The sequence below is a fragment of the Talaromyces proteolyticus genome, assembly GCF_021365285.1.
Source record: "Talaromyces proteolyticus strain PMI_201 chromosome Unknown BGW36scaffold_4, whole genome shotgun sequence".
NCBI lineage: Eukaryota > Fungi > Ascomycota > Eurotiomycetes > Eurotiales > Trichocomaceae > Talaromyces > Talaromyces proteolyticus.
The window spans coordinates 2,847,331-2,869,283 of NW_025764280.1; the positions used below are offsets into that span (position 1 = coordinate 2,847,331).

At 49.0% G+C, this 21,953-nt stretch overlaps 12 protein-coding genes across 12 annotated transcripts; 7 read left to right on the forward strand and 5 right to left on the reverse strand.

Moving 5' to 3' along the window:
• The first annotated feature begins 426 nt into the window (after nucleotides 1–426).
• Nucleotides 427–2,119, forward strand: BGW36DRAFT_375572 (uncharacterized protein). Its single transcript, XM_046215784.1, has 11 exons — nucleotides 427–578; nucleotides 644–667; nucleotides 721–764; nucleotides 814–854; nucleotides 904–937; nucleotides 988–1,214; nucleotides 1,267–1,275; nucleotides 1,338–1,357; nucleotides 1,409–1,532; nucleotides 1,587–1,725; nucleotides 1,788–2,119. Exons 1-11 carry the CDS (start codon nucleotides 518–520, stop codon nucleotides 2,052–2,054), a joined length of 990 nt encoding a protein of 329 aa, XP_046074811.1. The 5' UTR covers nucleotides 427–517; the 3' UTR covers nucleotides 2,055–2,119.
• A 176-nt stretch (nucleotides 2,120–2,295) lies between these two features.
• On the reverse strand, nucleotides 2,296–4,990 carry BGW36DRAFT_448044 (peroxisomal hydratase-dehydrogenase-epimerase; the record flags this gene model as incomplete). The annotated part of the gene is made up of 2 exons (XM_046221745.1): nucleotides 2,296–3,582; nucleotides 3,635–4,990. The coding sequence occupies 2 exons, from the start codon at nucleotides 4,988–4,990 to the stop codon at nucleotides 2,296–2,298; spliced, it is 2,643 nt and encodes an 880-aa protein (XP_046074812.1).
• A 251-nt stretch (nucleotides 4,991–5,241) lies between these two features.
• On the forward strand, nucleotides 5,242–7,487 carry BGW36DRAFT_448045 (uncharacterized protein; the record flags this gene model as incomplete). Its single annotated transcript, XM_046221746.1, has 2 exons — nucleotides 5,242–5,823; nucleotides 5,903–7,487. Exons 1-2 carry the CDS (start codon nucleotides 5,531–5,533, stop codon nucleotides 7,485–7,487), a joined length of 1,878 nt encoding a protein of 625 aa, XP_046074813.1. The 5' UTR covers nucleotides 5,242–5,530.
• Nucleotides 7,488–8,224: 737 nt separating this feature from the next.
• BGW36DRAFT_425903 (uncharacterized protein) lies at nucleotides 8,225–9,418 on the reverse strand (the record flags this gene model as incomplete). The annotated part of the gene is made up of 4 exons (XM_046220183.1): nucleotides 8,225–8,392; nucleotides 8,493–8,650; nucleotides 8,707–8,828; nucleotides 9,069–9,418. 4 exons carry the CDS (start codon nucleotides 9,416–9,418, stop codon nucleotides 8,225–8,227), a joined length of 798 nt encoding a protein of 265 aa, XP_046074814.1.
• Nucleotides 9,419–10,224: 806 nt separating this feature from the next.
• Nucleotides 10,225–10,779, forward strand: BGW36DRAFT_293049 (uncharacterized protein; the record flags this gene model as incomplete). The annotated part of the gene is made up of 1 exon (XM_046210960.1): nucleotides 10,225–10,779. A coding segment is annotated over one exon (555 nt), but the record flags the coding sequence as incomplete, so codon positions are not given.
• Nucleotides 10,780–11,560: 781 nt separating this feature from the next.
• Nucleotides 11,561–12,134, forward strand: BGW36DRAFT_375574 (uncharacterized protein). The gene has a single exon (XM_046215785.1). The coding sequence runs from the start codon at nucleotides 11,597–11,599 to the stop codon at nucleotides 11,771–11,773; it is 177 nt and encodes a 58-aa protein (XP_046074816.1). The 5' UTR covers nucleotides 11,561–11,596; the 3' UTR covers nucleotides 11,774–12,134.
• Nucleotides 12,135–12,318: 184 nt separating this feature from the next.
• Nucleotides 12,319–12,977, forward strand: BGW36DRAFT_425906 (NADH-ubiquinone oxidoreductase 178 kDa subunit; the record flags this gene model as incomplete). The annotated part of the gene is made up of 3 exons (XM_046220184.1): nucleotides 12,319–12,438; nucleotides 12,504–12,742; nucleotides 12,824–12,977. 3 exons carry the CDS (start codon nucleotides 12,319–12,321, stop codon nucleotides 12,975–12,977), a joined length of 513 nt encoding a protein of 170 aa, XP_046074817.1.
• Nucleotides 12,978–13,110: 133 nt separating this feature from the next.
• Nucleotides 13,111–14,280, reverse strand: BGW36DRAFT_396030 (uncharacterized protein; the record flags this gene model as incomplete). The annotated part of the gene is made up of 2 exons (XM_046218115.1): nucleotides 13,111–14,064; nucleotides 14,131–14,280. The coding sequence occupies 2 exons, from the start codon at nucleotides 14,278–14,280 to the stop codon at nucleotides 13,111–13,113; spliced, it is 1,104 nt and encodes a 367-aa protein (XP_046074818.1).
• Nucleotides 14,281–14,514: 234 nt separating this feature from the next.
• BGW36DRAFT_140626 (cystathionine gamma-lyase) lies at nucleotides 14,515–16,144 on the reverse strand. Its single transcript, XM_046209436.1, has 4 exons — nucleotides 15,862–16,144; nucleotides 15,726–15,811; nucleotides 15,213–15,660; nucleotides 14,515–15,138 (listed from the first exon to the last, which is right to left on the reverse strand). Exons 1-4 carry the CDS (start codon nucleotides 16,018–16,020, stop codon nucleotides 14,569–14,571), a joined length of 1,263 nt encoding a protein of 420 aa, XP_046074819.1. The 5' UTR covers nucleotides 16,021–16,144; the 3' UTR covers nucleotides 14,515–14,568.
• Nucleotides 16,145–16,700: 556 nt separating this feature from the next.
• Nucleotides 16,701–17,601, reverse strand: BGW36DRAFT_396032 (putative DNA-directed RNA polymerase III subunit 22.9 kDa; the record flags this gene model as incomplete). The annotated part of the gene is made up of 7 exons (XM_046218116.1): nucleotides 16,701–16,748; nucleotides 16,797–16,974; nucleotides 17,028–17,094; nucleotides 17,153–17,239; nucleotides 17,286–17,382; nucleotides 17,444–17,542; nucleotides 17,590–17,601. The coding sequence occupies 7 exons, from the start codon at nucleotides 17,599–17,601 to the stop codon at nucleotides 16,701–16,703; spliced, it is 588 nt and encodes a 195-aa protein (XP_046074820.1).
• Nucleotides 17,602–17,918: 317 nt separating this feature from the next.
• BGW36DRAFT_140673 (uncharacterized protein) lies at nucleotides 17,919–20,355 on the forward strand. The gene is made up of 2 exons (XM_046209437.1): nucleotides 17,919–19,824; nucleotides 19,876–20,355. Exons 1-2 carry the CDS (start codon nucleotides 18,046–18,048, stop codon nucleotides 20,008–20,010), a joined length of 1,914 nt encoding a protein of 637 aa, XP_046074821.1. The 5' UTR covers nucleotides 17,919–18,045; the 3' UTR covers nucleotides 20,011–20,355.
• Nucleotides 20,356–20,705: 350 nt separating this feature from the next.
• BGW36DRAFT_375587 (Ser-Thr-rich glycosyl-phosphatidyl-inositol-anchored membrane family-domain-containing protein) lies at nucleotides 20,706–21,907 on the forward strand. Its single transcript, XM_046215786.1, has 2 exons — nucleotides 20,706–21,237; nucleotides 21,294–21,907. The coding sequence occupies exons 1-2, from the start codon at nucleotides 21,009–21,011 to the stop codon at nucleotides 21,800–21,802; spliced, it is 738 nt and encodes a 245-aa protein (XP_046074822.1). The 5' UTR covers nucleotides 20,706–21,008; the 3' UTR covers nucleotides 21,803–21,907.
• The last annotated feature ends 46 nt before the right edge of the window (nucleotides 21,908–21,953 follow it).

The window sequence follows — 21,953 nt, forward strand, 5'->3', positions numbered from 1 at the left end:
GAACTAGGTATAAGCAAGGTAAAGCAAAGTATAAGAATGGGTGGAATAAATTCGCGGCTAGGTGCATGAAAAGGTACTAAATTATCACAAAGACTACTGCCAAAACTACCCAGAGTACCACTAAACTAACCAAAAGTCGTTTGACTACGGGGTAGTTCAGCTGTGAACTGTGCCTGATACACCCCTTGTAGAGGCTAAATTTCCCCACGGGATAGCGACCACAGCCCCCCGTCGACACTAGGTATCGGCTCAAAATTATCCTAGCACCGAAAAATAGATTAGATTTTATTTCGGGACTCGTTTTCCCGATTGAAACTTTTGGTTGTGGATTTTGCGATCTTGTCGTTGCCGACAACCGATATCCGCAGGGCCGAGCCAGTTGCATCGCCCGCGAGTCTAGCCTAACCAGAACCAACAGACTGCCACCCGGGGTATTTGAGCTTGTATCTAAAATTGCTCTACGTAGCACCCTGTTAGTCATTACAGAAGCGACGACAGAGTGCACAATTCTACGAGGATGGCGATCAAAACATGGCTAACAGAAACTGTCGGGGTCCGTGTCCCTATTGTTCAGGGTGGTGAGTATTTGGATTCTATCAAATTGAGTATTGGTAATTATCAGGATTCTAATAGTTCCAATCAGGTATGATGTGGGTTGGTCGAGCCGGTATGCGTGGTTGATTTCTGCACACAGACAATGAAGCAGACTGACCGTGTCAGAAATGACATCCGCCGTGGCGAATGCTGGTGGACTTGGCTTCCTGGTATTCGCCTCTCAGCCCGTGAAGTGACGCCAGTTCCTAACAAGATAAGACTTCCTTGACGCAGCCCAATCCAGAGACTCTCCGCCAAGAGTAAGTGCTTTGGCAAGTGTTCATCCGAATCCAAGTTGACCGTGGTTAGGATTCGTCGATGCCGGACAATGACAGATAAGCCCGTGAGCCCCCACGAGAACAAGAGCAAACTGCAGCAACCTAACAGTACTAGTTTGGTGTGAATATCACAATGCTCCCGAGCCTCAACGCACCCGACTATCTGGGCTACGCACGAGTCGCTGTCGAGGAAGGTATCAAGGTCGTCGAAACAGCCGGGAATCCGGATCCAGTGCTCCCATTCCTCAAGGAAAACAATGTCATTGTGATTCACAAGTGTGTATCAATTGGACATGCTTTGAAGGCGGAGGCCAAGGGGGTGGATTGTATATCAATCGACGGGTGGGTTCCCCTTTGGGTAATTGCGCGCGCACTATCACTAATCGTCTGTCAGCATCGAATGGTAAGCTTGAGATCAAACTTACCAACCCAAGTTGATTCTGACCACTTGTCTCGCATGATAAGCGCCGGCCATGGAGGAGAATGTACGTAAATCCGCGCCCTGGAAATAGTGAAGGGATGCTCACCGTAAATAGACGATATCACATCGATGATCCTCCTCGGAAGATGCGCGCAGGAACTCAAGATCCCCTTCCTCGCATCTGGAGGATTCAGTGACGGTAATGGACTGGCTGCTGCCCTTATATTTGGAGCACAAGGGTCAGACCGTCTTTGATTTTCTGTTTCACAAGTCAAAAGCTAACAACGGTGCAGGATCAACATGGGCACCCGATGGATGTGCACAATGGAGTCTCCAATCCATCACAGTGTCAAGGAAGAAATCGCGCGCATGGACGAGAACTCTACTATTCTCGTACTGCGCAAATTTCGCAATTCGACACGCCTGGCAAAGGTACCGCACCCTCGACCGATCGATCCATTGACCATGGATGATGCCACACTAACCTCGCGCAGAACGAAATTTCCCTCGAAGTGTCCAAGATCGAGAACTCCAAGCTGGACCCCAAGTTTGATGAAGTGGCTCATCTCATGTCTGGAATACGAGGGAGGAAGGTCTATGAAACGGGCGACATTAACGCTGGTGTTTGGACAGTTGGTCAGGCTGCTGGGCTGATCAAGGACATCCCTACCTGCATGGAGCTGGCGAAGAGGATTGAACATGAGGCTAGTGAAGCGCTTTCGAGGGCAAGCGCACGTTTCTCCAGCGATTCTCACCTTTGATAATTTATCACCATTCTTGTTTATATGTACCCTCTCTAGAATAATCTAGACATCTACACGCTTGCCTAGTACCGATTATTTTTATTAAAAGGCGCACATATATCTTCTCAGGGGATGGGTAAGCGTAGGAAAGACTAATTTGTACCACTTCTTGCGATATAATGCGAGGGTTCAGTAGAGAGAGGCAAAATTAGCTTGAACATACCAATCTAGCCTAGCAATACAAGCAAACCACCCTCTTCTACAGTCTCGCGTTCTCAGCGCCATATAATCTAGCTCCACCTCCACTGATGGCCAATTTCCCAGACTCCTCAACCTTCGTCTGGAAAATAACACCGTCCTTTTCTTTCCAGAGCTCGATCAGAAGAGTCTGACCCGGTAGCACGGTTCCAGAAAAGCGGGCCTTGATACTCTTGAACGGCCCAACCGCCTCGGATATGTGCTTGGCCGTAATTCCAAATGTGCAAAGACCGTGGAGGATGGGCTTCAGGAAGCCGCCCTTTTTACTAATGCTGGGATCAACGTGAAGAGGGTTGTAGTCCCCATTCAGACGATATAGTGCAGCTTGATCAGGCGACGTCTTTTCCTTCAGCACGAGATCCGGGGTGCGGCTTGGGGGTTGGAAGGTGGCGGTAGCATCTCCACGATCGGTTGGCTTGGTCTGCCCGCCGAATCCCCCCGACTTACGAACAAAAGAGGCAGACTCTGAGTAGAATATATCCTCTCCAGTCTTTGCGTCCTTGGTTGTAATGCCCGTGTAGATCACGGCCGCATTCCCTTTGTCTACCACCTCGAGCAGCTCCGGACTGTTGATGACCTCAGCGGCAGTGGGTATGGGAAACTTGCGAATCTCCAGGTACTGTTCACCATGGAGCAGAAGAGCTGGGTTAAAATTTGGCAGGAGTCTAGGGTAATTAAAGCTGGCTTTTGCTGTGAACTGCGGGATGACTCCGAAGGCTGGGACAACGTGGAAGTTGGGGTGGTTCTCATACACGAGCTCCAGCTGGTCGCTTCGAGCACCAAGAGAGATATTATACAACAGCACATCACGCTTGATCCAAGAACTTTGGACCGGCTTCATCGGAGTACTCTTTGCCTTCTCAATGCGCTCGAGGACGCCACTACCCATGGAACCGACCGCGAATCTTTCGAGGGCCTCAGTGAGAGTCGTCGGATGATCAGCATGACCGTCTGCAAAATTTACAACCGAAGACCAGTCCTTAGCAATCCGCTCAGGTGTGATTTTAGCTCCGAACGTGCGTCCTCCCGATCGCCGCCACCGTGTTTGTGCATGGAAGCCACCGCCAACTTCGAAGAGGAGGCCAGTACCACGCGCTGGAAGCTTGTCGGAGCAGAGTAGGACAACCAGGGAAGCAATATAGTCGGGCTTTAAAGCTTGCAGTGCTATCTCTGGCATCACAGTCTTCGTAAGCTGAGTTCCAGCTGTCGGTGCAATCGTGTTGACTCGAATGTTGTACTTTGCTCCTTCAACGGCCAGGGAGCATGAGAAGCCGAGTATTGCAGCTTTCTATTCAAACTGTCAGCGTGGATGGCTCCTCAGGTGAAGCTTAAGAACTCACTGCAGTAGCATAATTGGTCTGGCCAAAGTTGCCGTAGATGCCGCTGGTACTCGATGTGTTGATGATCCTCCCGTAACCTTGCTGGACCATGTACGGGTAGGCGGCCCGTGTGCAGCTGTATGTGCCCTTCAGGTGGACCTGGTATACATCGGTCCAGTCCTTATCCGTTGTGTTGGTGATTGACTTGTCCCGCAGGATACCTGCATTGTTGACTAGAATATCAATTCGGCCAAAATGCTCGACTGCCGCCTTCACCACCTGGTCGCCGTGTTCCACGCTGGCATTGCTTGCCACGGCCTTGCCACCAAGGCTGCGGATCTCCTTCACCACAGATTCTGGGTCCTTGAAATCATTCACAACGACCGCGGCACCCAGCCTGGCAAACAGGAGGCAGTAGGCTCGACCAAGTCCAGCACCACCGCCTGTGATAACAGCGACCTTGCCATCGAACTGTGGCTCTTCCCCCTGTGGATTCGCCGGGAGCAGCCGTGAAGCCTGGAGCTTATCCCAGATCCCAGCTCCACCCTTTGGGAATTCAGGCTTCCGGAAATCAACCACCTCGTTCCAGCGGTGTAGGATGGCTGATGGAGTCAGAGTCTCGTCGGTCCGAAGCAGAGCGCCGCTCGCTCTTTCCCAACGAAGCTTTGCAACATCTCCGCCGCCAGTCTCGAAGATACTTCCTGTTTCTTTGTTGGATATATGGGCGAGGACGGCGATCACGGGGGCGATAGCTTCTGGGCCAAGCGTGCTGCGCACCGTGTCCGGTAACAGGCTGGCGGCCGCTTGATTGCTCTCCAAGAGAGAAACAACGTTGGCGAGGATATTGTACTTGGCTCCTTCCCTCGCGATGGTTTCGGTGAAGCCGACGAGCCCCAGCTGGGCAGCAGACAAGTTCGATTGGTTTATGCTCCCGTACAATCCAGCTGGCGAGGTTGTGGAAACGATGCGGCCGAGCTTCTGCTTCTTCATATAGGGCCACGCAGCTCGAGTGACTCGGAAGGACGCTCTCAGGTAAGCCTCCACCAGACTTTCCCAGTCATCCTCCGCCATCTTCTCCAAAGCGCTGTCGCGAGCCAGGTCTGAGTGGTTGATGATGATGTCAACGCACCCAAACGCCTCGATGGCAGTCTGGACAGCTTTCGCCGCATCTTCAAATGTCACGTCGGCGGGGACCACCTTGCCACCGGCAACATTGATTTCATCAACTATGGCCCTGCTGCCGTCAGGAACACCAAAGCTGGCCGCAACGACCTGGGCACCGCGCTGAGCAAACAATCGCGCCAAAGCTTTACCGACACTCGTTTCGGTGCCCGTGACGATGACCGTCTGGCCCTGGAATGAGATCGTCGATGCCATGTCGTCTGCGGGGATCGTGTAAGCGGTCTACTAAGAGAGAGAGAGAATTGGGCGGCTTCTGACTGACCTGGGTCGCATCTTAAAAAGCCCAAGCGTTTCCTCCAGGCCCAGAGCGAACAAATTTCGGTAGTATGCCGGAACGAGGTTTCGTAGGCGATTGATAGACCGGTAAATGGTATGGAATCCAATCTAAACCCGGCGGTGTCCCGGCGATGCCGAGGACCGGCGGCATACCAGCATTCAGTAATGTGAAGCAGGGCTATTACAGTATGGCCTATTACGCATAGATGGGTCTTAAAGAGGCAAGGGGAACCAATCCAAAGATCAGATGATTGAGTTCAGTTGAAAGAGAGACGAGACTAAGTAGGGCAGGGACACGTGCCCAGCTTCGTGTTAACCAGCATATGATACCCGTCACTGAAATATAAATGAAAATATCCAGGGTATGCTCTCCTTTCACACGGACTCATAGGCATTCTACCCTTGTGTCACTTAACGTGTTTGATTCGGATGCTGAGTTCTCCTCAAGTGTAAGAAACAATGAGCGGTTTAATTATTATGGCCGAAAGCTGCTTGGGTGCATTTACTGCGATGGCAGTAATTGCCTATCGTTGCTTGGGCGATGTGATCATGGAGAAGAATTCGTTAAACTTGTTTTCTGGTTCTTTGATCGCTATTGGAAGCTCCATGATGACTGTTCAGGGCGCGGGGATATCGGTAATGACAAGTCGAATAATTCATGGGTTTGGATTCGGTATCATATTTTCAACCCTCCCCGCCTATGTATCGCAACCAGGCTTCTCCTTTCTGAACAGTATTCTAAGAAGCTCTACGTGTGTCCTTCTTGGTGCCTTAGCAGCTCGGTAATTTGAAACCCGGCTTATTCTCGGGCCCTGTCTAATGTTATCACAGTCATATATCAAACACTTCCCTGGACGGGCAATTCTCAACATCACCACGAGGGTTTTATCTCGGATTGATAATCGTAGGAGTCATATTGCTTTGGATGTTCCGGGACAGTCATATATCCAAGATACCAGATGAATCTGGCCAACAAGCTCCTGAAAGTCTACAGCCAAGCGTGGCACGCTTAGAGCAAAATTCGCGGCGTTCCCTTTCCGCGGCCGGAGACATGATAGAGACAGAGCACGGCCATCCCTACGACTATTACTTTCGACCAGGAGACATTCTTCGCCCTCCGCCATCTCGTACCTTGCAATCTCCGGAATGGTTCCCCATGCGCAAACGTTTGCTTTCTCGTTATATGGACGTGCAGCCTATTCCAAAGCGCACACCCTTGGTGGAAAAAATGCAAGATCATTTCTGGCAAGGCGATGAATACATGGATCCCGTCATCAGCTTGGGTAAAAAGACGAGTATGGGCAAGGTTCGAGCAATGATGCTCCAAGCCCTTTCCAACGGAATCGAATCCGTTCCCGACGCACCCCAAGAGATCGTGAATCTCTTCGAGCACCTGGATCGAAAGCCGGAATGGTTTGATGAAGAGACTTTTGAGCGGGGCCGTATCGTCCTTGCCAACTCTACTGGCCTCGGTCGGCTGACTGCGTTGGCTATGAACTTCATCATTACATCGCAGGCTTCTTCAGTGGCGAACGCCGTAGGATCCACTGGCCAATACACAAATCCAAAGACGGTCATGCGAAGGCATTTGGAAACAGCGCATTTTTTTCATCGAGTCTCTTTGCCTCAAGGATATCACAGATTTTCTGAAACATTCCAGGAAATTGTTAAGGTGCGATTCATGCATGGCCAGGTGCGATTTGCAGCCAGGAAGCGATGGGGTGAGAAGGTATTTGGTGAACATGGTAATCCTATCTCGAACACCGACATGGCTCTTGGAATCACGGCTTTCGGCATCCAGAATCTTATCGGCGACAGCGCTTTTGGCAGGGACTTCGCAACGAGCGATCTTGACGCAGCAGTCCGTCACTGGGGGTACATTGCTTACGTTTTCGGTGTTTCAGAGAATCTCATCCCTCTCAATTTCCAAGAGGGTGTTGAGCAATTTGATTATATCCTTTCAACCCATGGAAAAGCACCCGAATGGTCCCCTGCTGTTGCAGACTCACTTCTTATTGTTCCAGAAGGGGCTGTCAATCTAGTCAGCAACCCTATTCTCCGGGGAATCTTGACTTGGACAGCAGTTCCTTTCTTTCACGGACTTCTCTATTACTTTGGTGGTGACGACCTGAGTTACCGTGTCCTATCAACGAGATATACATCCCGAGTACGAATGAGAATCCAGGCTATCTTTGCTGTAACGTTGGGCACCACTATTATCACCTTAACCACAGTAATTGGTTCCCTGCCTGGACACGAAGCTCGAATGATAGCAAGAGCTTCTCGGGGGTCACCTACAGGTGAATTTGCCCTACATTTGATTGGAATGATGGCCAGAAAGGCGGGGGTTCGCGAAGTTACATTCGAAACGCATGATATGACGAGTGTCAATGATTTCAAGCCAATCCGGGCTTGATGCGGATCGAGTGAGAAATTTTTCGATTATTGATATCGTTTCCTGCATTTTTTCAAAGTACAGATGATTCTTTCAAGTTGTTCTTCTAAGAGCAATCTTTCTCACTCAGCTACCTCTTCAGGCCACCTTTTCGATTTCTTTGTGTCAGAACATGGAGCAGTTTACTTACAGCTGCCTCCTATTGGTTCCCTTCGTACCCCGCCTTTCTTTGTGTCCTGTATGTAATTACGGGGTTCCGAGACAACCCTTTCCAGTCACTCTCGAGTATCCCATGGATCCTCCAAGACACGGAGGAATTGGTCCCATCCACACATCAACTATGGGCCAACTCCGCAGATGTGTATTTAACATATCCTCTGCGTGCCGCTCATTTTATTTACAATCAATCAATCGCATATTCCTGATGATTCCGGTAGTCCTAATTTGCCACAATGTTTACTAGTTCGTACGCTTTTAGCTGGCTCTGACACTTTGTTACGAAAATGTCGTTCTTTAAACTGGAAGAGGGCTAAAGTGATATAATGTGGCTGATATGCCATTAAGTCGTTATTGAGAATAGCCAGGTCATTTTCTCATGTATAGTGTCCCAATATCTTTGCAAAAAGAATCGAATAAAAAAGAGTTCCTGTCATGCGTGAAGTGTTCTCATCCGTCAACTTATTTTTTCCGCTCAATCACCTAATTATTCCAGGATGACTACTATAAAAGTCAACTTAGGAGTGTCCATCGTTGAATCGCTAATGGGCTTTACCGAACAGCTGGTTCTTGATAAGTTTCTTAGGAACCTTCATCGTGGACGTCTTTTTCAGTTTCGGAAACACCCGAAGCAGCGTGGGCAACTTGTAGTTAGAAAGCGATAAGCGAAGGTCGTTGCGAAGCTCTGCAAGGGTCAAGGTATCCGCGGGCTGAAGTTAATCCCAATGTGCGTCAGAACAAGATTCAGTAGTCCAGCTACAATGAATATTGACGGCAAGGCTGGAATTCGCATCTCCGAGATGGACTTACATCTTTGAGAACTACCGCCGCTTCAATACGTTGGCCAAATTCTTCATCATCTACACCAACAATGATACCCTCCGCGACCTTTGGGTGGTAGTTCAGCTCTTTCTCAATGTCCAGAGCTGAGATCTTGTGCCCCCCGATTTGATAACTATGGCATTCCGCTTAGCTCGTCTGCGCTGGTCTGCGGAGTGATACAGCACTTGAAATATAGACTTACTGTCAACGGATGCACGGCCATCAATGAAGTGAACACCATTCTTCTCCCGTGCAATATCCCCAGTTTTATAAAACCCGTCCTGGTCAAACGAGGCATATATCGCGACAGGATCATTCATATATCTTCACCATTAAATATTGTTAGTACCTCATTCGTTGCTTGTAGACAAGAGAGGGAATTTCCTTTGAAAAGAGCATAGGCACACGAACCAGGACCTCTCCATGATTTCCGTCAGAAGGCTTAGACTCACTCGAGGAGTTTTTAATACCAAATGAACCCTGTAATTCCGTCATTAAATAGAAACAGGCCCTTAGTATTAGACGCAGGAGGGACATTGGGATCGGGATACGAGGTGAACATACCGGAACAGGCGGCAGACCAGGAGGGTTAATATATAAGTTTCCCATTTCTGACCCTCCTTACCTCTCAGATATTGGCCTTCCGGCGAGCTCGATCCATCGCTCAAAGACAATCCGCGGAAGTGCAGATGTCGAGCTTGCAAAGTAAGAAATCCCAAAAGTCCCTTGAGATACTCATTGCTATCTGACTTAGAGGAAAGGACCGAAACCCAGTATCTTAGCAGGCGCACGAAAATTGTTGGTACGGCGGAGAATGTCTTAAGGTCTCCTTGACGGATTCTTTCCCACACTCTGGCAAGGTCAAAGTCGCCCTGGTCGAACTCAATACACCCACCGGCGACAAGGGTCGGCATAGTATTGAACAATAAGCCAGTGGCATGGTCAGTGAGGAGGAATTGGACCGTTTTGCTGGTAGGCCCTAGGCCTTGTGATCGGATTGCACCATAAGCGCCAGAAAAAAAATTGTATCGACAGACAGCCACACCCTTTGGCGGTCCCGTTGAGCCAGTGACAACGGCAGGTTTATTCTGGTCGTACACGCGGCCGGATTGGAATGGAATACTACAGTGTTCATTTTCAGAGGCGGAGAACGGAGAAGAGGAGTAGTTTCAAGAATTCGAAACGGCGACCGTTAATCGAATCAGTGCTTAATCTCCAGAGCTGTAGGGAGGTTCTTGGTATCAACTAGGATGCCGTCCGCTGCGGCCGTCTGGCAGTTGTGGATAGCTTCCGGAACTCCCTGTCAATATTCTTGCCACCATCAGAGCGCCAGAAGGGGAAAATGCCACATTCAAAGGCCCTCCCACGCCCGTTGTCGTTCTTTCCTTCAAAACAAAGTTTCGTTAGACCACTTCAAAGAAAGGTTAAAAAACCGCCACAGCACCTCGTTCATGACTCGTCATGCTAGAATTCTGTTGGAATCCTTTTACGATCTAAATTGGATTATATGGATTATGCATAATACCAACACAGTATCTAGAAAACCACCAGTGTTCTCATTGTATTGACAACCAGGTATTGATTTATTGACGAAGTACAATTTGTGAAGAAATCTGTAGAGTGCTCTGAAAAGGGGTACACTGTGTCGTAAGAATCGCCCTTCCCTACGTCGCCGAGATAACAGGAATGATAATGACAATTGACTCTTCCATGTTTTAGTTATCACGTACCATCAGAAACCGGCAGTTTAGAGCCAGGCGACTGTCAGTTTATTTGGGTCTGGTATGAGATGATAGAGGAGGACTCGGATGACTTGAAAGAAATTCTCACCGATATTTCCGGGAAGAGGCATCTTACAACAATCCCAAGAGGAAAAATGCAACCGAGCGTATGGGCCAAAAAGCGTAGCCGTGGTACAGATATTCCCAGCAAATCATTTGCAGAACTTCTCGAAAAGACCACCGATCCGTTTATTTCTGCCATTAGGGATTGTGCCGCATCAAAAGCAGTCTTCCATGACGGCAAGCTGATTCTTGTTGGAGATGCATTTTCTTTGCTTCGGCCCCATAATGGTTCGAGCACAAACCAGGCGGCTATGCAAGCGCTGGGTTTGGCAGAGGTTTTCCAAGGCACATCTGACTTATCAAAGTGGGAAAGTAACTCCATTGCATATGCAAAAATGACTAGCGCCATCAGTCTTGCCTTTGGAGAATACTGCTTTACGTGCAAGGTTCCCAGCAGTCTAGGAATCAAGCCGGACAATAAAACTGACTAAGTAGTAGATACTCTCGTACATATGAGTGCCTTGTTTTAATTTGGTTGTCAGTAGTTGGAGATTGGGATGTTTACCCATGGACCGGAATACATAACCTTATTGTCAAATTATTTAATATTTTACCACTAATTGATAGTGATTATATGGCAAATATGTTTACTTTTAAACCTTAATACCTAACTTTATGAATATCTAGGAGAACAGGCATCGAGATGCGGTGGCTGTCAATGAAATTTGCCCCAAAATATCTTTATAGCGGAACTTCTTAAGTCATTATGATATCTCTAACACTAATCTTGTGTGCTTACTCAAATAGTAGTTAGACAATGATCTTAATTACTGCAACTTGTGTAGGAAACTGGGTAGACAAGGGGTGCCTTTCAAACTGAGCTTGATGACTCACTTTTACTATTGTGATAGTGTGGAAATATACAATCAAATGGGACGACTCATTGAGAGGAACTGAGATGCTCTAAAGCGAAACCTGTGATCTTGGTATTGGTTATAGCGATCTTCATAGATGCCTCCAAAGAAATGACTACATACCTCCTCAACCCAGCTTCAAATGTTGATGGACAGCGATGATGCGATATCGAAGTCTACAAAGGATACCGTCAGTGACCAAAAGGTAATACTATCAGAAGACGAGTTGGTTGCCAATGTGGGCGTTCTCATGACTGCTGGAAGTGAGACTGCCGCATTGTTGATGTCTGGGATTATATACTGGTTGTTGCGTTCCCCGAAGGCGTTCGAAAAGGCGACTAGAGGGGTTCGGTCGGCATTCCATAGAAAATACGAGTTTACATTTGACAATGCGATGATGGGACTGCCATATATACATGCCTGTGTGAATGGGGCGCTTAGAATATACCCTCCTATTCCAAGTACATTGCAGCGAGACACTTGTTCCACGACAGTCAAAATCTCGGGCTACGATATTCCACCGAAGGTAAATATTCATATACCTCTTTACTATTCCACTGACAGTATATAGACCAAAGTTGAAGTTCACCCACTAGCAGCATTTCTGTCTCCAGGAAATTTCCATAGCCCAGATCAATTCATCTCTGACAGATGGCTGCCGGAAGCAAAACTACCCTCGTCACCATACCATACTGACAGCCGCGACGTGATGCAGCCTTTCGCATATGAACGGCGAAACTGCATTGGGAAGAGACTTGCTTTGAACCAGACGCATGCGTTTAGTGCGGGGATTCTCTGACCTTCGATTTGGTATGCAAAGAAAGCGAGAACAGGGAGGAGCAAAAGATCTACACATTCTGGGAGAAACCATCGATAATGAGAAAATCCAAACAGCGTAGTATGTAACACAGAACAAAAATCTAAAATCTAAATGTGTATGCTTAAAACATAAAACACCGGTTGAAAAGCCAGTAATCACTCTTCCCTGATTGGCCAATGGCACCTCGTCACGTGATCAGCTTCGTAGCTTGGCCGACCACAGCCAACACCGTACCGAAACTCCAAGACAATTCAAGATAGACGCCTCGCTCTATCCTTCCCACCGCCCAATTCCCAATGTTTGCTGCAAGGCGATCGGCAGCCTCTGCGCGGCTGCTGCTGCGTCAGCAACCACGCCGCTATGCGTCCGACGCCCACCACCACCACCACCCAGAGCCCGTGAGCGAAGGGTTCGGCGTAAGTATCCGCTCATCAACCAACACCACAACCCATTCCATTCTAAACATTGTGTTCCCCTCTAGCCGAGTTTCTACATCGCCGTGTCCACTTTCGCCGCCGGTTTCGTGCTCTACCGTATCACCAAGTCCTCCGACTCCGACAACTCGTGGATCACGGGCCTGATCAAGAAGTACACGCCGGACGAGAAGGTGTTTGAAGAACGCAATGCTATTCGAACGGTGGCGATCGAGAAGGCTGCGTCGGATAGGCATTTGTTTGCTGGCACCCCGCGGCGGGAGCATATTGAATTGAGGAGTCCAGAGTATGCCGCCCACCATAAACGAACCATAAAACGATTGGAATAAAATTGCTAGGTGCTAGGATGTGCTAATGCGGTTGACAGGCTTTTTAATACCGGCTCACGACTCAATGTCGGTGCGGGCTCGCAGGCGGATCTTTCTGCTGTCGCTGCGTATTACGAGAACCACAATAAGAAGTTGGAGGAAGACCGTGTTAGTCGGTTGAAGGATGGGAAGGTTGTCAGTATCTACGACTAGACATCATCTCCCTCGGACGAGTATTAGTTAGAATGTGCCAGGGAAGAGATTGGGATTTATGTATTTGTACATAGAAACAACATGCAGCGTGCTGCTAAGAATTTCATATGTTGTTCCTCTTATTATATATTTGCTATTTAGTTTCCGTCGTATCGTGAATGCTCACCTCCAAAACTATCCTCCCCACACCCTCTGAGCTAATCTCTCTCCTCCTCTGCACATCAACGCGCTCCCCCGCCTGCAGCGGCTGCTGGTGCAGAACAGACAGGAACTCATCAATCCCGCCTCCAACGCCAAAATACACTTTCTTCGCTGCAACCAGGGACCGACTCTTCCCGGCCCTACGCAGAATACACATCAATGTCTCGGAAAACGCACCGAGGGAAGAGGGCGAGTATATCGTCTCGCTGGCCAGCACCAGCGTATCAGTTGCCGTGCTATCGTTCAAGACGAGAGCAGTGAGTTCCGGCGACCATGCCCCCGACACAAAATCAACAACGATTCCTCGCTGCAAAACATCAGCACGGAAGGCATCGAGAAGCGTGGCGTCGATGTCTAGTTCGCCCTCGTCTGGTTTCTCATCCATCTCGCCGTGTGTCGTATTCAACCACCAAGTCAACAACAGATTCGGCAACGAGACCATCCGCAGGACCGTAGAGTTGTAATCCGCCAACGTAAACCGCACACTCTTCCCATCATTAGCCCTCAGCAGCCGCGCAAACAGCGCGAGAGAAGGCACCGCAGTGCCACAGCCCATTTCGACAACATGCAACCCCCTCTCCTCCTTCCTCTCATCCTCATTCAAGACATTAGCGTCGAGATACTGCAAATGCTGCTCCATCGCCACGAGCCTGGCAAGATCAAGCGCGCATTCCCAGGTCTTAAACCCACCCTCGTAGAAAGTCGGTTTTAGGTCTCCCTGCTCCAGTCCCGAGACCAGCTCTTCATGCCCAGGCGCATCTTCGGCCATGAGCTGGGTGCGAACGTCGAAAAGCTCTCTTCTGCCGAGACGCAGGGGCTGTTCAGTACTCTCTGGGTTTTCTAGTTTTAATGTGTTATATGCGATTTGAGACGGTAGTGATGATGCCTACACATGCATACATAACACATGCATCAGAAACTACAGTTTCAGTAAAGGGTATGGGCAGCTCACCCATTCTTCGAATAAATGCTTTTCGGCAGGAAATAAATCAGGGAGGATTGTCGAGGTGGTGTTGTAGTGTACCTCTGCACTGTCGATGTTGATGTCGATGTCATCCTCGATGTCGTCGCCGGAAAATCCAAAGCTGAACATGGATGCCATTTGTTTTCTTAATTAAAGATTAATTGCTGGGATGCAAGTAGATATAAATTATGGATATAACTTGGTAGTAGAAAATTAGATTTTGATGTATGCGTCCAATCAACCAATGATGCTGAGCTTTGTCGGATTAATGCGGGGCCGCTTGATGATTTGCATCAACTATTAGAATATTATTATTGATCAATGTCTATCTCATAGGTAAGAAAAGAAAAAAAAAATAGATTATATCTATGTTAAACACTTATGCTAACGCCATCCAAATCTATTTATATTACCCAAGCAGATATATTATTTGCTTCCATTAATCGAGGTAGCAGCTTTTTCAATCGCCTTCAAAACATCCGCCTTCAAATCCGCCGCATCTTCAATTCCGCAGCTCAACCGAACTAGATCGTCGTACACGCCGGCTGCCTCGCGCTGTTCCTTGGGGATGCCAGCGTGCGTCATGCTAGAGGGAACCTCGCACAGACTCTCGATCCCACCCAGACTCTCGGCGAGAACGAAAACACGTGTGTTTTGGCAGAAGCGCTCGGCAGCTTCGTGGCCGCCTTGGATGCGGAAACTGAGCATGCCGCCGCCCATCCCGTCGCGGTGCTGTTTTACGGCGATCGCGCGCTGCGGATGCGAGTCGAGGCCCGGGTAGTTGACAGATTTGACGAATGGAGAGGCTTCGAGGGCCTTGGCGACGGTTGTAGCGTTTTTGGTTGCTTCTCGAGCGCGGAGATGGAGAGTCTTTAGGCCGCGGTGCGCGAGCCAGCAGTCGAATGCAGAGGGCACGGCACCGATGGCGTTCTGGAGGAACGTTAGACGTTCCTTGAGGTCGATAGCATTGAAGGCGGCAACGCCCATGAGGACATCCTACATTTATCACATCACGTCAGTATAGTGTTCAACGTATAGTATTCAATCTTATGAAGGTTAATGTAGCATACCGAGTGACCATTGATATATTTCGTCACCGAATGAACCACAATATCAGCCCCATGATCCAGCGGATTCTGAATATATGGGCTTAAGAAAGTGTTATCCACGACAACCAGTATCCCGTGACGATGCGCAATCGACGCCACCTTGCGAATGTCGACCAAGCCAAGGGTAGGATTAGAGGGGGATTCAATCCAAATCAGCTTTGTGTCGTTCGGTTTGATCAGCCCCTCGATGTCAACCTCGATGGCGGGCGTGAATGTGACATGCACGCCGTGTGCAGCGGCGACTTTGGTGAAGTAGCGGTGGGTGCCGCCGTAGACGTCCGACACGGATATCACATGCGATCCGGCTGCTAAGGACTGAAGGACGATGGCTGTAGTGGCCGAGCCGGAGGAGAAGGCGAGGGCGAACCGGGCATGCTCAAGCGCCGCGACGGCTTCTTCGAAGTGGTCTCTGCAGGTCAGTTTAGAAAGGTCCAGTTTAGAAAAATGTGTGGAGACTCGTTAGGGTCCTCTTGCCTGTTAGGATTCGCGCTGCGAGTGTATTCATAGATACCAATTGGGTTTCCAACGCTGGACTGGGCGAAAGTAGTCGAAAGCGAGATCTAAGCAACGTTATCAGCACGGTCTATCGACGCTCCTCGACGCCGCTTACCGGGGCGATAACAGCGCCTGTGGTGGGGTCAATGTGGGCTCCAGCATGCACAGCGCGTGTGCCAAATTGATGCTCTGGCGACGGCGGTCTTGGAGGGGTCTGCACGACGTCTGCGTGCAGCAGTGGTGGCAATCGGGGGCTGTGAGTAGGGAGAGTCATGTTGATACTTCTGCTGAGAAGAGCTGGTAATCGCAACGCTGATAAGAAGAACAGATGGCAGATGTCTGGCTATATCAAACAAGTAATAGATCTAGCGATATGAAGCGATAAATTGAAAATGAGAAAATAGACACGCAGTGGTCAATTGAATTCGACGGGGACGCGGGGCATTTAAAAAAATAATTCACAAACGGATTAGTAAAAGGATCCATCCACGCCCGCCTAGAAACTATGAAGTAACCCAAAGTCTCACAGCGAAACCATGACAAATGGGCTTATACTGACGGCCATATTATTGACGAGACCTGTCAACCGCTCCTCATTATGTACATGGTTATGTTCTAGGTTACAGCAGCACGCCATCGACGCAACACATAGCCCCATTGGAATGTGAAATATATGTGTTGCCATGGTACACTCGTCTCTCGCCTTCCATCCGTCTCCTTCTATAATTCTATTATTTCGTGATCTTGATATCGTAAGCACGGAAATTACAGCAAGTCGCTAGGATATTAGAAATTAGCTGACACGCCCTAGTTAAGCATGCCGCATCCCACTTAGTGCGGACCCCGCAGAACGTGCCGTTGGTAGCCGCGATGAGGATGATGATCTGCGAATCATTACTAATATTTGATTTCTGTATTGCAATCGTTAAAACATGAGATACTGCGACATGTGGATTATTGCCACCACACGATAGGTCCCAGGCCGGGCATCAACATCGATGCCTAGTCAAGTCAGCCTTGAACTGAGGGTATCAGATAAGGACGTCATACCTGTATAGAGTACGGAGGCTTGCGCTCAGAGACAGGAGTCACGTTGGTCTTCTCTGGCGCTGTGGGAATTTGGTCATGCCATTCTTCGGTTTCCACACGGAATCTGACTATTTCACCCGTGTCGTAGTGAAAGGTGGTCCCGTCGCTCTCCCAGATCCAATGCTGTTCGGCGATATCACTAAATGGAGCGTGGTTAGATTGGTGATTATTTCGTATTCGGCATAGCTCGACTTACAAGCTGGAATTCTCGAAGAGCATTTGCGGGGGACAAGGATATCGTTGAAGAATTCGAGTCCGACTGTAACCTGTCAGAAATATCCTGTAGTTAATTTAAAATTTCGGTTTACTATACATACTTTTGAGACCGTCCTCGGTTGACCCTGTGATTTTGCCAAGGATGATTTCTCCCTTGAATGGCCGAAACACAAGTAATCGAAATGTGACTGAACATTATCAGTTTGATACAATAACGATAAGTGAATGACGCACCATTAACATTAACAAGCCCAGTTCCATGTCCAATCAGGCCATCAGAGGATTTCAGCAAATCATAGAACCCAATGCACAGTCCAACCTTTTGAATAATCTGAAAGAATCAACTCTGGACTTATATTATATATATATATATGAGTTAGAAAGTGACCTACCTTGTTGGCGTATTTCTCATTAATGTTGTCTTCGATGGCCACCGCACTGAATTTGGAGAAATCCTCTGGGGTGATCTGTACAAGATCGGAAATAGTCGACTATCATATTGTTAGCTAGTTTAGCCTGGTTTGGTTCGGGGACTTACAAGAATGAACATCTTGTATTCGTTGAGGTCACGTCGATGATTGAATAAAGAGTGAGAAAATTTAGCACAAACAAACTACATATCCCATCGTCACCGGGACATGAATAGTCAATCCAACAGTCAATCGAATATCGAATAGCCAGGAAATCGGTGTCTAGAAAGTCATGGCTCTAGGCACAGTTATAGAGAAATTCAAAACGGATTCCAGCTCATAGATGGCGTGGTGATGGGTGGTGATGTGTAGACAGCCAATCATCGATGAAGCTCTTCAAATTTGAAGCTGCTATCACGTGACATTATATTTGCCTTGTTTGTCTACCAACATCAGATCGCCTCTCCAGCTCCTCCTCTTAAATCCCATAATAATATGGAGTTTCCAACCGCCATGCTCCTACAGCCAGACAAGTGACAGCACCTGTCAACATGAAACTCTCCTGACCGACACAAGCTGCGACGATGGCTTCCCAAGGATTTTCATTTCCTCCGCCGCCACCACCACCACCGCCACCACCACCGACCCAACAGCAACAGCAAGGACCCGGCTATCCGAATAATGCAACAGCCTACGGGCATCAAAATGCCTATTCGCAGCGCGGTAGTCGTGGGTCGGGGAACTATAATCGAGGGCGTGGTCGCGGCGGTATGAACCGAGGAGGAGGCCGTGGAGGTGGCTATCTGAACAATACCCATTATCGAAACCAACAACAAGGTGTCAGTGTCAGTGCCAGTGCTTATGGCGGATACCCCCATGGACCGTCTGTTACGGGCCAGCAACAGAACCCTGTGGCAGCGCAAAACTATTATTCGAACCCATCACTCGCGCAATCGAGATCGTATCCGGCCGTCGCTCAGTCGTATCCTCACACTGCGGGCTCAACGTACTCGCACACGAATTACGATGCCGGGTACCGAAATACGCATGATGTACATGGTAACACGCCAACGCCATCGCAGCAAACAGGCTACGGTAGTAATATACCCTCGCAGTCACCCTCTTCAGCGCCGCGAGGACTCGCCGGGGCAGGGCCGGTGATGGCACCGCCGATGCGTTGGGGGTACGATAGTACTGGAACTGGAGGGTTCTATCCTGGTGCTACTAATGAAACTACCTACAATGCGTCGCCATATCAAAGCTCTGCGCCCGGCAATGCAGGCGGCGGTTACAGAATGACCGGACATAAACGGCCGTTTTCGTCTGCTTTTGAAAAGCCAATGTCAAGCGTCCCGCGCGCACCAGCGCCGCCTGCTGTACCCAGCTTTGGAGTTCCTCTACCGGCAAAACCGCCGCAGCCAGCCGATGCGGTGAAGAAAGTTCCTAAGAAGAAGAAGCGCAAATTCAACCAGCTTGGCCTCACCCCTAAGACAGAAGAGCATGAGTCTAGTGCGGAGGAAGACGATGTGGATGAAGAAGCTCGCTTCGCCTCGGCTAGCGGTTTGTCAGGAACTCTTCAGTTTACATTCCGAGGGCGTACGTCGACATTGGAGACGACGGCAGATCTTCAGTCCTGGATTGAAGAACGCAAGAAACGCTTCCCAACTCAAGCGCGGGTCGACGAAAAGAAGAAAGCTCAAGAGGAAGCTCGGAAACAGAGAGAGCAACAGCGCGAGGAGGCGCGTCGAAAACAGCAAGAAGCGAGGTTGAAAAAGGAACAAGCGAAAAGGGATCAGGGAGAGCAGGGTATAGATCCGGTAGATGCAGCTAACAAGGCTAAGTTGAGGGCAGAAAAGCTGCGCAAAAAATTGATGAAGGAAGAGAAACGCTTGCAAAAGGCAGAGGCAGTGGCAGAGCGGGCGCGGCTCATGGCAGAGGCGTCACAGCAGAAACCGAAATCAGAGGCTGATGGTACACAGACTTCAGAAAGTCAGAGTAGAGTTGAATTGTTGCAGGAAAATGCAAACGCTGTTGATATCACATCACCGACGGAACCTATTAGAGAAGTCATTTCCAGTGAATCAGATATTTCATCTGATGACGACAGTGAAAACGACGAAGAGGATGCACCAGAAGAAGCATCATCTCGTCGTGATGGCCCCGAACGAGTCCCTCCTCCGCCACGGGATGGTAGCACGAAGCGGAAGAAACTATGCCACAATTTCCAACGCAGAGGACGCTGTCCACGAGGCGACCAATGCCGGTTCTCACACGAGCTCCCAGAAACAGCCAACAAGTCGCGATCTGATGCGACCAAGGCTGGTGGAACGCGGCAGCCTGCTAGGAGAGGGCTCTTTCAAATGGTAATACCTCCACCCTTGGAAATTTCCGGCATGATGCTAACCATGCTGCAGCTCGTCAACCAGGAGATGGAAGCAAGAGACCGCCAGGTGATGCAGGCCATTTCCTGGCTCGGGTCACAGGGGCTTCTCGAAGACCTACCACCAGGCCAGCAAGCTGCTGCCGGCAATTCCGTAGGTGCGATTTGACTGCTGTCCAGCTGTCTTTTCAGTTGGTGTACTTTATATAGACATCTCATCATTGCATCATTTGCATCATATGCACTATGCATATCTGCATCTATAGATATCTTTGTCCTCCAATATCAATTGATACATGTATATGTAAATAATTATAATAACTATTCTTATAGCAAGCCAAGCATTGACTAGTGTGGACCATTGTGGAGTCACTAATTATAGATTGCGCGTCCATCTCGTTCTACACTAAGCACTTTAATCAAGACTCCAGTCCAGTATCTTAACAAATAACAAGAATATCAAATCAAATATCAACTATCAATATGAAAACTTTTCAAGCAAAGCACTTTGAGGCGCAGCAGACATCCATGGCGGAATGTCGATCCTGTCTATTAATACATTCGGTATTAACACAGTCTGGCAGCGGCAACTCCGGCCACTATGTTGGTCGCACAAAAAGGAATAGCGCAAACCCTTACCATAATTAGGCCGAAATAGCCGGATCATCCACCAATCACAATCCCAGAAGCAGGATCCTCCACAGACACTAAACAGGCACTAAAATAGCTTATTGACGATATGTCAGTTCCTGTTGGTCCGCTTCAATTGACTAGTCTTATAATAGAATAGTGAGTGTTATGATTGGCTCGCTTTATATTGTAATAATTTCCTGCGACGCCTCCAACAACCGCCATACTCGCAGTGTCACAGGCTGTCGTAATAATGGCTGTGCCCAGGCACCGACAGTTAATAATTCGCTTTCCGCCTCTCGCCAGTCTTTCGCTTTCGCTTTGAATTCGCCTTCGCTTCTCTTTGCCCTGCTCTAGCACGAGATCAGTCGATCTTTTCTTTTTTTATTATCTTTACCCTCCGTGGTTCACACTCCTTGATATAAAACAATCGCATTATCCTGCACTCCTTTCCATCTTGCGTTGGGTTACACTACATACCCTCGAACTGTCTACTTATATATCTGCTTAATTATACTCTACAACATTTGAATCAACATGCGCTTCCTCACCCTTGCTACCGGTCTCTTCGCTGCCATCGCCGCGGCAGCCTCGAGCTCCTCCACCGACACCGGCGCCAATGCCTTCATCGCTCCTGTCGCCGGCACCACACTTAAGGCTGGCCAGACCACCACCCTCAAATGGACGCCGACCACCAGCGGCACCGTCAACCTGCGACTGCAATGGGGCGCCCTGACCACCGCCGACGAGGGTCTTGCCATCGCCAGTACCTTCCCCTTCCCAACTTCAAATTTAATGTACATATATACTAAATATATCTAGGCGCCATCTCCAACACTGGCTCCTTCTCCTGGACCCCCCCGTCCTCCATTCCCGTTGAATCCGACTACTTCATCCGCATCGCCAGCGACAGCGATGCCAGCGAGGTGAACTATTCCGCGCGATTCGCGATTTCCGGCGTTTCCGGGTCCGTGTCAATCAGCGCGTCGACGTCTTTCTCTACTACGGTTTCGTCAACCAGTACCAGTGCCACGTCGACAACGTTGGTGACAAGCACGAGCACGAGCACGACTACCTCGGCATCGAGTACGTCTACGTCCAAGTCTACGTCTACTTCGACCTCGACGAGTGCGACGCCCACGTCGACGGTGCTGAGCTCGACCAGTGCGGTGTCCTCGGCGAGGGCGGCGAGCACCACCACAACGGCTGCTGCGACCACGACTGCGGCGACGACGCCGACGAGCGTGCCGCATACGAATGGTGTTGAGTCGATCAAGGTGCCGGGTTGTTTGATTGCTGCTGTGGCGCTTGGCGCGTTTGCGTTGCTGTAAATTCTTCCTATACAAATATTTGTGGATTCGTGCTGTATTCTAGGGGATGTGGGTTTGGTGTATATATTAATTCGTGTATGGTAGATGAGTTATGGTTATAATAATATATGTATAGTTAAATGTTTCGAGTTTAGTAATACCATAGTAACAT

Bases quoted from the DNA above. Each gene is read 5' to 3' on its own strand.
- BGW36DRAFT_375572 (XM_046215784.1), top strand. From the start codon at position 518: ATGGCGATCAAAACATGGCTAACAGAAACTGTCGGGGTCCGTGTCCCT. The intron at 938-987 runs GTGAGCCCCCAC...TAACAGTACTAG, and splicing joins GGACAATGACAGATAAGCCC to TTTGGTGTGAATATCACAAT. The intron at 1,358-1,408 runs GTACGTAAATCC...CACCGTAAATAG, and splicing joins CGCCGGCCATGGAGGAGAAT to ACGATATCACATCGATGATC.
- BGW36DRAFT_375574 (XM_046215785.1), top strand. From the start codon at position 11,597: ATGATGGGACTGCCATATATACATGCCTGTGTGAATGGGGCGCTTAGA.
- BGW36DRAFT_140626 (XM_046209436.1), bottom strand. From the start codon at position 16,020: ATGACTCTCCCTACTCACAGCCCCCGATTGCCACCACTGCTGCACGCA. The intron at 15,812-15,861 runs GTAAGCGGCGTC...AACGTTGCTTAG, and splicing joins CAGGCGCTGTTATCGCCCCG to ATCTCGCTTTCGACTACTTT. The intron at 15,661-15,725 runs GCAAGAGGACCC...ACTGACCTGCAG, and splicing joins CGCAGCGCGAATCCTAACAG to AGACCACTTCGAAGAAGCCG.
- BGW36DRAFT_140673 (XM_046209437.1), top strand. From the start codon at position 18,046: ATGGCTTCCCAAGGATTTTCATTTCCTCCGCCGCCACCACCACCACCG. The intron at 19,825-19,875 runs GTAATACCTCCA...ACCATGCTGCAG, and splicing joins GGAGAGGGCTCTTTCAAATG to CTCGTCAACCAGGAGATGGA.
- BGW36DRAFT_375587 (XM_046215786.1), top strand. From the start codon at position 21,009: ATGCGCTTCCTCACCCTTGCTACCGGTCTCTTCGCTGCCATCGCCGCG. The intron at 21,238-21,293 runs GTACCTTCCCCT...AAATATATCTAG, and splicing joins CGAGGGTCTTGCCATCGCCA to GCGCCATCTCCAACACTGGC.